Genomic DNA, 12,853 nt, shown 5'->3' with positions numbered 1-12,853 from the left:
TGCCCGATAGTATCCCTATGCCCTCATCTTATCCCTTCCCTGTACAAATACTTACCTCCACTTTATCATAGATTTTGTATTCTTCTTGAGTGGAGTTGGATCATTCTCCAAGAGAGACTATATCATAAATCACAAAACAAACTTTGATAAATTCAAGAATATTGAAATCATGCAATGTATCTTCTCTGACCAAAGTGGAATGCAAATAAAAATCAGAAACAGGAAGAAATGGAAAATTCAAAAATGTGGAAATTAAACAACAATTTCATAAGCAACCAATGGTTTAAATAGGAAATTTGGAAATATCTTGAGGAAAATGGAAATATAACTTACCAAAACTTATAGAATGCTTAGATTTATTCCTAGATATTTGATTCTTTGTGTTGCTATTGTGCTATTGCACTCTGGCAGTGCTCAGAGGCAAATAAATAACTCTAAAACCTTGCATTGAATAATAAGAAAAATTTAAAATCAGAGAACCTAAAAACTGGAAGGACTAGAATAAGAGCAAACTATACCTGAAGTAAGGGGAAGGAAGATAATCTATGAACTATAGATGGTGGTAGTATTGTGACATATTATCTGAAGATTAGAGTGGAGATAGATGAAATAAAGAATACAAAATCAGTACAGAAGATCAACAAATCCAAGAGTTAGTTCCTTAAAAAAATTGATAAGATCTACAAACTTAGCTAGTCTTACGAAGACAGAAAGAGGACACAAATGACTAAATTCAGAAAATGAAAAGGGGCATTACTACCAATCACAATGAAATAAATTCAGAAAATGAAAAGGGGCATTACTACCAACCACAATGAAATAAAAAGAACTATAAGAGGATACTCTGAGCAACTATACAACAACAACAAATTAGATAACCTAGATAGAATTGGACAAACACCTAGAAACAAACTACCTACATTTACTCAAGAAGAAATAGAAGATCTCAGCAAACCAATAACTATTAAATGATTGAGTCAGTAATAAAAAAGAAAAAAATCCCAACAAAGAAAAGCCTAGGACCAGATGGCTTTACAGGTGAATTTTAGCACACATTAAAAGAATTAACAGTAATACTCCTCAAATTCTTCCAAATTATTGAATAGGAAGGAACTCACCCTAATTCCTTATATGAAGCCAACATCTCCCCCATACCAAAGCTAGATAAAGATACCACAAGAAAAGAAAGTTAGAGACCAACATTTCTTATGAATATAGCTGAAAAAATTCTCAACGCAATACTAGCAAACCTAATCCAACAGCATATGAAAAGAATTATACAATATGATCTAGTGGAACTTACCCCAGGTATACAAAGATGGGTCAACATAAGAATATCAGTTGTTATACTCCATATAAACAGAATGAAAGGACAAAACACATGATCATATCAATTGATACAGAAAAGTAATTTGATAAAATCCAGCACCCTTTCTTGATATAAACAATTACAAAACCTAGGGACAGAAGGAAATTTTCTAAATATGAGAAAAGTAAGATATGAAAAATTCACAGTTGACACCATACTTGTGAAAAATGAAATCTTCCCCTCTAGGATCAGGAACAATATGAGGATGCTCACTGTCACCACTGCTATTCATCAATATACTGAATGTTCTTGCCAGAGCAGTTAGGCAAGAAAAAAATAGAAGACATCCAAATTGGAAAGGAAGAAATAAAACTTTCCTATTTTCAGATGATATGATCCCTTATGGCGGAAATCATGAAAAATCCACAAAGCACCTAGAGCTAATAAATGAGCTCAGCATAGTGGCAGGGTACAAGATCAACATGCAGAACCTATAGTGTTTCTATACTCAAACAATGGACATTTGGAAGAAGAAATTTTAAAAAAGAATTACATTCACAATAGCAACACAAAGAATCAAATATCTAGGAATAAATCTAAGCAAGGGTGTAAAGGACTTATACTGAGAAAACTACAAAGCATTGCTAAAAGTAATCAAAGAAGACAAATAAATGGAAGGACATTCAGTGCTCATGGATTGGAAGATTAAATATTGTTAAGATGTCAGTTCTACCCAAGGCAATTTATAGATTCAATACAATCCCAAATCAAAATTCCAACAATCTTTGCAGAAATGGAAAAGCAGTCATCATTTTTTGATGTTTTAATTTATTTTATTTATATTTTTATTTGAGAAGTTGTGAGTTTAGAAAGCAATCATGCATACTATTCAGGATTTCCATACTCTACCCTACCACCAAGACCTTACATTGTTATGGCACATTTGTTATTAATATAACTGATGCAAAACCATAGTCACAGTACTACAGCTGTTTATATGCCATAGCTTATATTTGGTGCATTATTCCCACAAATCATATTAACAACATGTATTATTATATATTTGTTATAATCCAGGAGAAAACATGCTCATATTTATACTGTTAACCACAATCCCTCATTTCAGTAGGTGTTGACTTTGTTATATGACCCCCTGCCTTGTACAATCCATCGAAAGTGTATCCTTCATGGCTCTCAGTTTCATCAGAGTTGTGCTGTCATCATCTCAGTTCACTTAAGAGTGTTTTCAGTTCCAGTGCATGTAGATGACTATGGTTATCACGGAGACAGTCTTGACGGAGGAGCTTGATGAGGAAGAGCAGCTATTGGGAAGGCATCTCAAAGAGAAGGAGCTGGAGACCAAAATTCACGGTATGAAGAATGTTGTTCCCAAGAATTACAAAAAGCAGGGAAGCGGACTTGGCCCAGTGGTTAGGGCATCCGTCTACCACATGGGAGGTCTGCAGTTCAAACCCCGGGCCTCCTTGACCCGTGTGCAGCTGGCCCATTCGCAGTGCTGATGCGCGCAAGGAGTGCCGTGCCACACAGGGGTGTCCCCCACATAGGGGAGCCCCATGCGCAAGGAGTGCGCCCTGTAAGGACAGCCACCCAGCGTGAAAGAAAGTGCAGCCTGCCCAGGAATGGTGCTGCACACATGGAGAGCTGACACAAGAAGATGACGCAACAAAAGAAACACAGATTCCTGTGCCGCTGACAACAACAGAAGCAGACAAGAAGAACACGTGGCAAATAGACACAGAGAACAGACAACTGGGGTGGGGGGAAAGGGGAGATAGATAAATAAATAAATAAATAAATATTTTTAAAAAAGGAATTACAAAAAGCGGAGGAAGCCATTCATTGAATATGTTGCTAAATTGGAAGCAGAAATGGAACAAAAACATAAAGAGGAATTGGAACATTTGAAGCTGACTACTAAGAATTAGATTCTGTTGCTGTTAACATTTCAAACTTGGTTCTTAAGAGTCAGCAGCCTCGGATATCAAAAGCACAAAAGAGATAGGGGAAAAAGCTGCACTGGAAAACAGCGGAAAGAAAAGATAGCAGAAGCTGAAATTAGGAACTTATCAGGAGCCAGACATGCTGAAAGTAAAAACCTTGCTCAAATATTGGCAGCTAGACAGTTGGAAATTAAACAGATTCCATCTGATGGCCTCTGTATGTATAGAGCTATTGAAGATCAACTGAAAGAACAGGACTGCACTCTGACTGTAGTAGCTTTAAGAAGTCAAACTGCTAAGTACATGCAAAGCCATGTGGAAGACTCTGCCATTTTTAACAAACCCTAGTACAGGAGATATGTATACTTCAGAAGAGTTTGGAAAGCACTGTAATGATATTGTAAACATAGTTGCATGGGGAGGTCAGCTTGAGCTAAGAGCACTGTTTCATGTTTTACAAACATCAATAGAAGTAATATAGGCAGATACTCCTCCTTTCATAGTTGGTGAAGAATATCCCCCAAACCAACTAATACTTGTATATATGAGACATGAATATGGCTTAGGAGAAAACTAAAATTCTGTTATGCACAGAAAATACCAAACAGCTACTGAAAATTGCTACTAGCTTGTAAAACATCGAACAATTATATTTTAGTACACTGTGTGATCTGAGTATTCATACCAAGTGTTGGATTGTTTCAAACATTACTGAAAAACACAACTATGCTCATTCAGTTTTATGGCAGAGCTACTAACAGGTTTTTGAGAAATATGTCATATAAACTTTAAAACCAGTGTCCCTTTTTTTTTTTTATTATTATTATCTTTCTTTTAAAAAAAAACACATAAATCACACAAAATGTTACAATAAAAAATATAAGAGGGTCCCATATACCCCACTCCCCACACCCCCCACTCCTCCCACATTGACATCTTTCATTAGTACGGTACATTCATTGCATTTGATGAATATCTTTTGGAGCACTGCTACACTGCATGGATTATAGTTTATGTCATAGTTTACACTCTCTCCCAGTCCATTCAGGGGGTTATTGCAGGATATATAATGTCCTACATCTGTCCCTGCAATATCATTTAGGACAACGCCAAGTCCTGAAAATGCCCCAATATCACACCTCTTTTTCCCTGTCCCTGCCTTCAGCAACTCCTGTGGCCACCATCTCCACATCAATGACATAATTTCTTCCATTGTTAGATTCACAATAATTCTATACTAGAATACTTGTAAGTCCACTCTAATCCATATTTTATTCCTCTATCCTAAGGACCATGGGATGGTGATGTCCATTCCACCTCTAAATGGAGAGGGGGCTTAGATCCCACATGGCTGTGGATGGAATTCTCCTGCTTGTAGCTGTAGACTCTCTCAGTTCCCTGGTGTGGTGGTTGACCATTCTCACCTCCCTGTTAGCTGACCTGGGTAAGTCCAGTGAACTGGAGAGTAGGTGTTGCAACTCTGCTGAGGCTCAGGGCCCAGCTGGCACATAGACAGACCAGAGATTCAAGTCTCCTGAGCATACACCAACCCTAGCACCCACCACAGGTTCAGTAAAAAAGGCTTGCATAGAGAGGTCACATCTGAGTCCAACTCCATCATACTCAAGAGCACAAATTCCAAAGTAGGGTCCACTGGCAATGCACTGAATTCCAGAGCCATCTGTCATGACCATAGGATCTGGGTGTCTCCATAGCCTTCAGGAGCTCCACTACCTGGGGTTGTATCTACTTTTACTGTCTCTGAGATCCTGCTGAGATATGCATAAGTGTGACCCCTCTGATGACGTCCTGACTCATTTTGAAGTCTCTTAGCCATATAAACTCATTTGTCTTTACCACTTCCCCCTTTTATTCTAAGTCTGTTTTTATTTGCTTCACCAGTTGGTTCTTGGCAGTAATCCCTTGGCATCAGGGAGGCTCATTCCTGGGAGTCCTGTCCCATGTTGAGGGGAAGGTAATGCATTTACATGCTGAGTTTGGCTTAGGGATTGGCCACATTTGAGCAACATCAAGGTTCTCAGGAGGAAACTGTTAGGCACCTGCAGTGGTAGCTATTTTTTAATAAACATGCTGAGTAGAATTTTCTTGTTTATAGATGTATTTTTAAATTTTTATTAATATTCTTAAATGATCAATATGGTTGTGGTCAAGAAGGTTTGTGTAGTGCTTCTCTTATCTCATTAAACTTCAGATAAACATCACTTTAAATGTAAACTAAAATTGAAGTCTTTGAAAAATTGGCAACTGTTAATTTAAAAGCAGCATATACTAATTTAGTTTGTTGTGTGATGGTCTAATGGAAGTTTCATAAGCTTTCTTTGTCCTAACTCATCGAACTATATGCTAGAGTTTTAGAATATGTCTTTAAACAAAAATTTATCCACTTTAACATGTTTACAACTTGCAAAATGTAAAAGAACATGTGTAATTATAGTGAGCAATATAGTTTTTCTTATATTATCTGATGTTTGAGAAAATAAAAGATGAATTAATTAAATTAAAAAAAGAACATTTTCATTACTTCAACAGGAAAAATCCCATACCCCTTTATACACTCCCATTATTGGCCCTTAATTAGCATTGATATATTATACTACCTTCTTTGCCATTGCTGTAAAAAGATTTTAATATTACTGTTAACTATAGTTTATACATTTTTTCCATGTATCTACATATTCCTAACACTTTTTTTGTGATAGAGGAAAATCCTTGTGTTTATATTGTTAACCACAATCACATCTACCACTGAAATCACTGTTATACAGTCCCTAGATTATCCTCTAGTTCTCTTTCAATCGACATTAACCTCCCTAGACTACCAATAATACTCACTATACTGTATTACCATGAACTCTATCCATTTTCCCACATTTACAATACATCTTATTAAACATTCTATGTTCATTAAACATTCTGCATACATTCTGCATCAGCTGCCCCTTCTCAGTCCACATTCTGTTTCCTAGTAACCTAGTAACCTAAACTTCATGAGTTTAGTCATCATATTTAGTTCATGTTAGTGAAACTATACAATATTTGTCCTTTTGCATCTGGCATCTTTCATTCAACATAATGCCCTCAAAGTTGATCCATGTTGTCATATGCAGACTGACTTCCTTTCTTCTTACAGCTGAATAATATTCCATTGTATGTACATTACCACTTTTTTTATCCACTCATCAGTTGATGGACACTTGAGTTGTTTTGATTTTTTAGCAATTGTAAATAATGCCACTATGAAGATTCATGTGCAAGTGTCTGTTTAAGGCCTTGCTTTCACTTCTGACTATATTCCTAATAGCAGGATTGCTGGTTCATATGACATTTCTATGTATATCTTCCTGACAAACTGCAAAACTGTCCACAAAGAGGACAAAGACTGCACCTTTTACATTCCCACCAACCGTGAAGGAATGTTCTCCAGTACTTGTGTTTTTCTTTTTCTTTTCTTTTCTTCTTTTTTTAATAAAGCCCATTCTGTAAGGTGTGAAATGACATCTCTTTGTAGTTTTGATCTGCGTTTCCCTAATAACTAGTAATGTTCATAATATTTTCTTGTGCTTTTTTGCCATTTGTATATTTTGAAAAAATGTCTGTTCAAGTATTTTGCTCACTTTTTACTTGGGTCTCTTGTCCTTTTGTCATTGAGTTGTATGTTCTCTTTATATAACAGGGAGATCAAACTCTTACTGATCTCTGAAAATTTTCTCCCATTTAATAGACTACATTTCCACATTCTTTTTTTTTTTTAAATTAACAACTTTATTTCAAATTCACAAAAATAAAAGAACAAAAAGGCAGCTCAACAACTTAAGGAAATATTACTTATAAATTCTTTTTAAGGCACTTTTGTCTCATCTAATTCCAACTGCTAACTTAGTTGTTCCTCTGGTGTTGAGAAAGATACACAGATGAACACAGATTATTTAAATGATATATTCAAGGTCTTCTTATTAAAGAAAAAAATGAAGAGAAAAAAATTCTTAGTCTTATTTATATCTCACAAAATCAAACCTCATATTCTTTTTTCACCTTTAAGAATTGATATAGTATCAACTTTGCCTTTGCTACAAAAATATTGCAATGCGGTTGTTAACTATAACACATAAATCATGTTAGTTATATTTTTCTCATGTATAATTACATTTTTAACATGCAGTAGAATATTCCTGAATTTATATTACCAACCACAATCCTTTTGTGCATGTGTGTTTTACAATTGGCCTGTCTTTTAACCCTTTCAATTCCTGTTACTTATGTTCTTCATTTCTATACTCTTCTCCAGGGCACTCACCCTTGTCCCTTAATTTTTTATTTTTGTTTTTAAAGAAGCTTTAAATTACATAAATCTTACATAAAAAATATAAGGGATTTCCGTATGTTCTACTCCCTCCTTGTAGCAATTTGATATGGTTCATGAATTCGAAAAATAGATATTGGATTATATTTATAAACTGGCCTATACATGGGTGTGATTAAATTATGATTAGGGCTTTGAGTGGGCCACATTAGTAGGGTGTTGAGTCCACATCCCTTGGTGGGTGGGTCTCACAGACAAAAGACATGGCAAAGGACAGAGTTTGAGTGTTTGATGCTGGAGTTTTGAGCTGGGGCTGGGAAGTGAACACACAGGAGAAGAACACAGAGGTATAGAGATGGCTCCTTAGACATGGCTGAAGCCCTGGGGAGAGAGACAGAGCCAGTCGCCTAATAGTCTATGGCTGTACTTACAGAGAGACAAAGCCTAAAGAGCCTCATAGTCTATCACTGACCTTGTGGAGAAAACAGAGGAACTAAGCCCAGAGAGAAATGAACCCTAGGAAGAGAGGGACCCAGGAAGTCTAAACCCTGGCAGACATTGGCAGCCATCTTGCTCCAACACGTGGCAAAGGACTTTGGTGAGGGAAATAACTTATGCTTTATGGCCTGGTAACTGTAAGCTTCTACACCAAATAAATACCCTTTATAAAAACCAACTGATTTCTGGTATTTTTAATCAGCACCCCACTGGCTAATACACTCCCCCTCCCACACTTTCCCACATTAACAACAACCTTCATTAGTGTGACACATTTGTTAAAATTGATGAGCACATATTGAAGCATTGCTACTAACCATGGACTACAGTTTACAATTTAGTTTACACTCTGTGCCACACAATTTTGTAGGATATGACAAAATACACAAAATCTATGATGGCTTGTACCCGTCACTGCAGTGTCATGCAGGACCACTCCAATGTCCCAAAAATGCCCCCACATTACACCTATTCTTCCCTCTCCCAAACTTCAGAACCTCTGTTGGCCATTGCCTTTATAGCAATAAGAGTTCTTCCATTGCCAGAATATCAGTAAGTCTATAATACAGTAATAAGAAATCTACTTTAGTCCATTATTCCTTCCCCAATCTTTAGGATTTGGGAATGGTGATGCCCACTCAGTTTCTAATTGAGAGGGGGCCTAGGTCACATGGGGCAGATGGATAGAACTATCTTACTTGCAGCTGTAGACACTCTTTGTTCCTTGGAATGGGTATTGTCCATTATCATCTCCACGTTAGTTCTCCTAGGTGAGTCCAGTAAACTGGAGAATAGGTGTTGCAACTCTGCTGAGATTCAGGACTCAACTGGCACATGAATGGCCCAAAGATTTAACTCTCTGGGAAATATATTTAACACGTATAATGCTAATTATAGGTTCAAATAAAAGTGACAGAAGAGCCATGTAGAGAGAATTTATAAATCAATCTAAGTCTGTTACACTATGGAGCATAAATTCCAGAGTAAGGCTCACTGCCAGGGTGCCAAATTCCTGAGCTTATCTGTCTTGCTTATACTGTCTGGGTGTCTCTAGAGCCCTTAGGAGCCCCAATGTTTGAGGCACGATTTACTGTGACACTCCATGAGGTACTGCTGAGCTGTGTATTAGTGTAACCTCTGGAATGACCTCCTGACTCACTTTGAAATCTCTTAGCCATAACAATTCATTTGTATTTAATACTAACCCCTTTAGGTCAAGGTCTGATTCCAGATGCATTGCTAGTTGGTGCTTGGTAATAATCCCTTGGTGTCAGGGAGGATCATCCCTGGAAGTCATTTCCCACACTGGGTGGGGAAGGTAGTGTATTTATATGCTGGATTTGGCTTACAGAGAGGTCACATTTGACCAACAGGGAAGCTTTCAGGAGGTAACTTTTAGGCAGTATATAATACTAGACTAAGTTTCAATTTCACAAAAAAAGTTCAATGTCAATAGTATGACATAGTGGTCTGCCTTCCTTCACTAGACACTGCCTTTGTGCTCAGAGGATTCTTGCTGTTCTATCAGAGAATGTAGCAGGAATCCCCAGGATGGGAATTCAATTTTCTTTTGGTAATTGTGCACATCTCTACCCATTGAGACAAAGCCCCATGAACCCTCGAACATATTCATATGCCGTACAGGCACGCCCCAAGTGCACCCCTCCCTACACATCCCCCCACCATCAACACCCTGCACCAGTGATCCTCCCCTGCCACAGTTGTGACCATTTTGTGTTCCTAAACCTCTCCAAAAATGAAGCCAATGAAATAACCAAATAAAATTAGTAAGAAATGAAATAATAATAGTTTTTAAAATAATTTAAAATAACAAATAAAATACAAAATGTTTAAAAATTGAAATATTATTTTAAAAATTTTGGCATTGTGTCTTTTATCACTGAAAGATCTGTTGACTTGTATGTACAATAACAATTTCATATATCTCCCCAGTGTCTTATTTTTTTCCATTTTATTTTCAAAGGATTATGTTAGTCAATAGAAATTATAGGGGATTCCCATTTAACCCCATGTCCTCCCACTTTTCCACTCTCCCCTAATAACAATTTTTTATGAAAAAAAGGAATTTAATGCTCAAAAGTTCTGTAACAAAAGATACCACATTCTTTAAAAAGTGTGTAAAACACTAATATGACACTTATTTTACTATGAGATAAAAGCAAAACTGTATTCTTTGAAATACATCAGCTATTGACCCGTTTATTTTATGTTCTGTTAATGTGACTCAATTTGAGACATGAATAATGTCATTGAACAAATAAAACAGCCGGCAGAAAAACCCACAAAGGGCGAGTCCCAGGGCCCCGCGCCGGCACCCGCCCTGCCCCAGCCCGGCTGGCGCCTGGAGGGCAGCTCCCGCCGCTTTTCCCGGTTTCTTGGACACAGGCATAGGCTTTTCTTCTCCATTAGTTTCCAAACCACTCTCGTGCTAGATAGGCTCGCGTTAGGAAGCATGCGCACCTCATCTTTCCGCTGGTGTGTGCGTGTTTAAGTACTGTAACTCGAGCCTTTCTTGGGGCTAGGCGTTCCTTTTGTTTCGATATTTCCACATTCTTTTTCCTGCTTTTAACAAAACTTATCAGCAGCTTCTGTTACGTCAGTCGAAGCGAGACGCGGCCGCCCTGGAGGAAGCGGCCGAGGCTCCTGCCTGCGGGGGTCAGGGGCAGGGCGCGAGCTTTCTCCTCTCTTCCATCCGCCGGCCCACAGCCCCGGCCAGCGCCCGCCGGAAGCCCTCGACGGTGACGCACGGCGCCTGCGCCCAGAGCGCGTGCGCGAGGACGGCAGCTTCCGCAGGGCCCGCCCGCCGAGGCCCTCGCGCTTCCGGGCTATTTCACTTAGAAGGACACTCAACTTGGATACGTTGTTTTCGATGAAGCCAGTCATCTCCAGCTCCCGAAGCGTGAGCAGCTGCCGCCGAGGGTGTGTTATCTGACACTTCATTAGTTCTTCCGACAGGAGCGAGATTTTGAAGATGGCTGCCGCCGAGGGGGCGCCTATTGCTGCCTGATGTCGGCTCTGTCCACGAAGGCCGCGTCGATCCTCTCGGTGATGTTGGACGTGGCGAGTATCACCACGTTCGAGTGCCTTTTAACCTGGTCGATCTGGGTCAGGACGGCACTGACCACGCGGATGGCGTCCGAGGGCTCCGTGCCGGCCCCGCAGGCGTTGCGGGCTGCCGTGAGCCTTTCCGCCCCGTCGATCAGCACAAACACCAGAGCATCTTCGTCGTCAGTCGAGTCCTGGATCTTCTGGAACATCTTAGTCACCAGCTTGCCGCTTTCGGAAAACCACTTGGAAAAGAGGCCGTGACTGTTTATTTCAATTAACTGGCCAAATCGGTACCTGCTTGACAGTCTAATGGTCAGTTTCTGGGCCAATGCTTTACACAGGGATGTTTTTCCAGTTCCTGGAGGACCGTGCAGCAACAGAACTCGGTTCCAGGTTATCAAGTTGCTGTCAACGTTTCTGTCTGAAAACAGTAAGGTTGCCGTCACGTAATCGAGGAGGTGTGATTTAACCTCCACGTCATATACCAGGCTGTCCCAGAGACCATGGAATCCAGCCGCCGGCAGAACCCAGTGATTTGCTGCAATGACATTTTCTGTCTCTTCCTCCAAGTTTTCACTGCTGGGGCCATCCTCGTTGAGTTGGAAGATGTTAAGTGCGAGAGTACATGTGCTCAAATCAATGGGCTGTGGTTCTTTAGCTTTTAACTCTGTGTCAACGATAGACACAGATTGCACATTTCTGGCCAGAAAATGATCATCAAACTCAAGTCTATGTGTAATCACCAAACACAATGTTGTGTCTATTTAGCAGCATCCTAATGCTCAGCTTTATATCTTCTCTTTTCGCGGTGCTGCTGCTGAGCTGATGCACCTGCACGTGGATGGACAGCGACTCGGTCAGGCAGGGCAGCGCCTGCTTCAGGTCGCCCAGGACCTCGTCCATGGCGCCACCGCTGCAAGCAGCGGGGACCCGGCCGGAGCGTGCCTGCCGCCGCCTATTAATAACATTTTATGGGAGGATAGTACATTTGTTACAATTGGTGTACAAATTGCTACTAACCGTGGTCAATGTTTTACATTATGGTTTACATTTTGCACCATATACTTTTATAGGTTTCGATGAAATTTAAAATGCCCTTTATCTATTATTGCAAGATCATTCAGAACAATTCTAATGCCCTAACAATACCCTATGTTCCATCTATTCTATACTTCCCTCGCCCCCTCCTTGGACTATGGTAACCACTAACTTTCAAATTTTGAAGAATAAGATTCATATTTACTTGCAATAACATTGAGGGTTTGATATATTGGTCTGTTTTCTTTTATCAGGTACTGCCTATGTTCTTGAGGGATTCTTGTCCCTCTAATTCATAATGTGGCAGGATCCCCAAGGATGGGAGTTTAATATTTTCTTGTTTCTTATTTGGATCTCCATTCACTGAAATAACACACTATGACAAGATGAACACATACATATTCCATGGGAGCACACCCTAGGTGCGTCCTATCCCGTGTAACCCTCTCACCCCATGCCCTAAACCAATAATCATCCCCTGCTGTATTTGCTAAAAGAACATTCCCGAAATTGTAGTTTTAATCCCCAGAGTTTACCTGCTCCTTCCAACAACCTTCTCCCCAGTTCCATGGATAGTCCAGCATAATCCACCCCCAACCCCTCTCACAGATGAACACTGCTAACCCGCTGATCCCAATAACATCACCACACCACTCC

General features: G+C 39.5%; 1 protein-coding gene and 1 pseudogene across 1 annotated transcript; one reads left to right on the top strand and one right to left on the bottom strand.

Annotated features, from left to right (window-relative positions):
* Positions 1-2,580: 2,580 nt before the first annotated feature.
* Positions 2,581-3,898, top strand: LOC101444942 (deubiquitinase OTUD6B pseudogene; annotated as a pseudogene).
* A 6,746-nt stretch (positions 3,899-10,644) lies between these two features.
* On the bottom strand, positions 10,645-12,118 carry TRIP13 (thyroid hormone receptor interactor 13). Its single transcript, XM_058294957.2, is given in 4 exon segments — positions 10,645-10,888; positions 10,891-11,109; positions 11,112-11,883; positions 11,885-12,118. Coding segments are annotated over 4 exon segments (1,290 nt in total). The 5' UTR covers positions 12,062-12,118; the 3' UTR covers positions 10,645-10,766.
* Positions 12,119-12,853: the final 735 nt, after the last annotated feature.

Source organism: Dasypus novemcinctus, chromosome 4, assembly GCF_030445035.2.
Source record: "Dasypus novemcinctus isolate mDasNov1 chromosome 4, mDasNov1.1.hap2, whole genome shotgun sequence".
In the NCBI taxonomy this organism is placed as follows: domain Eukaryota; kingdom Metazoa; phylum Chordata; class Mammalia; order Cingulata; family Dasypodidae; genus Dasypus; species Dasypus novemcinctus.
This window is presented reverse-complemented; position numbering and strand designations above follow the sequence as displayed.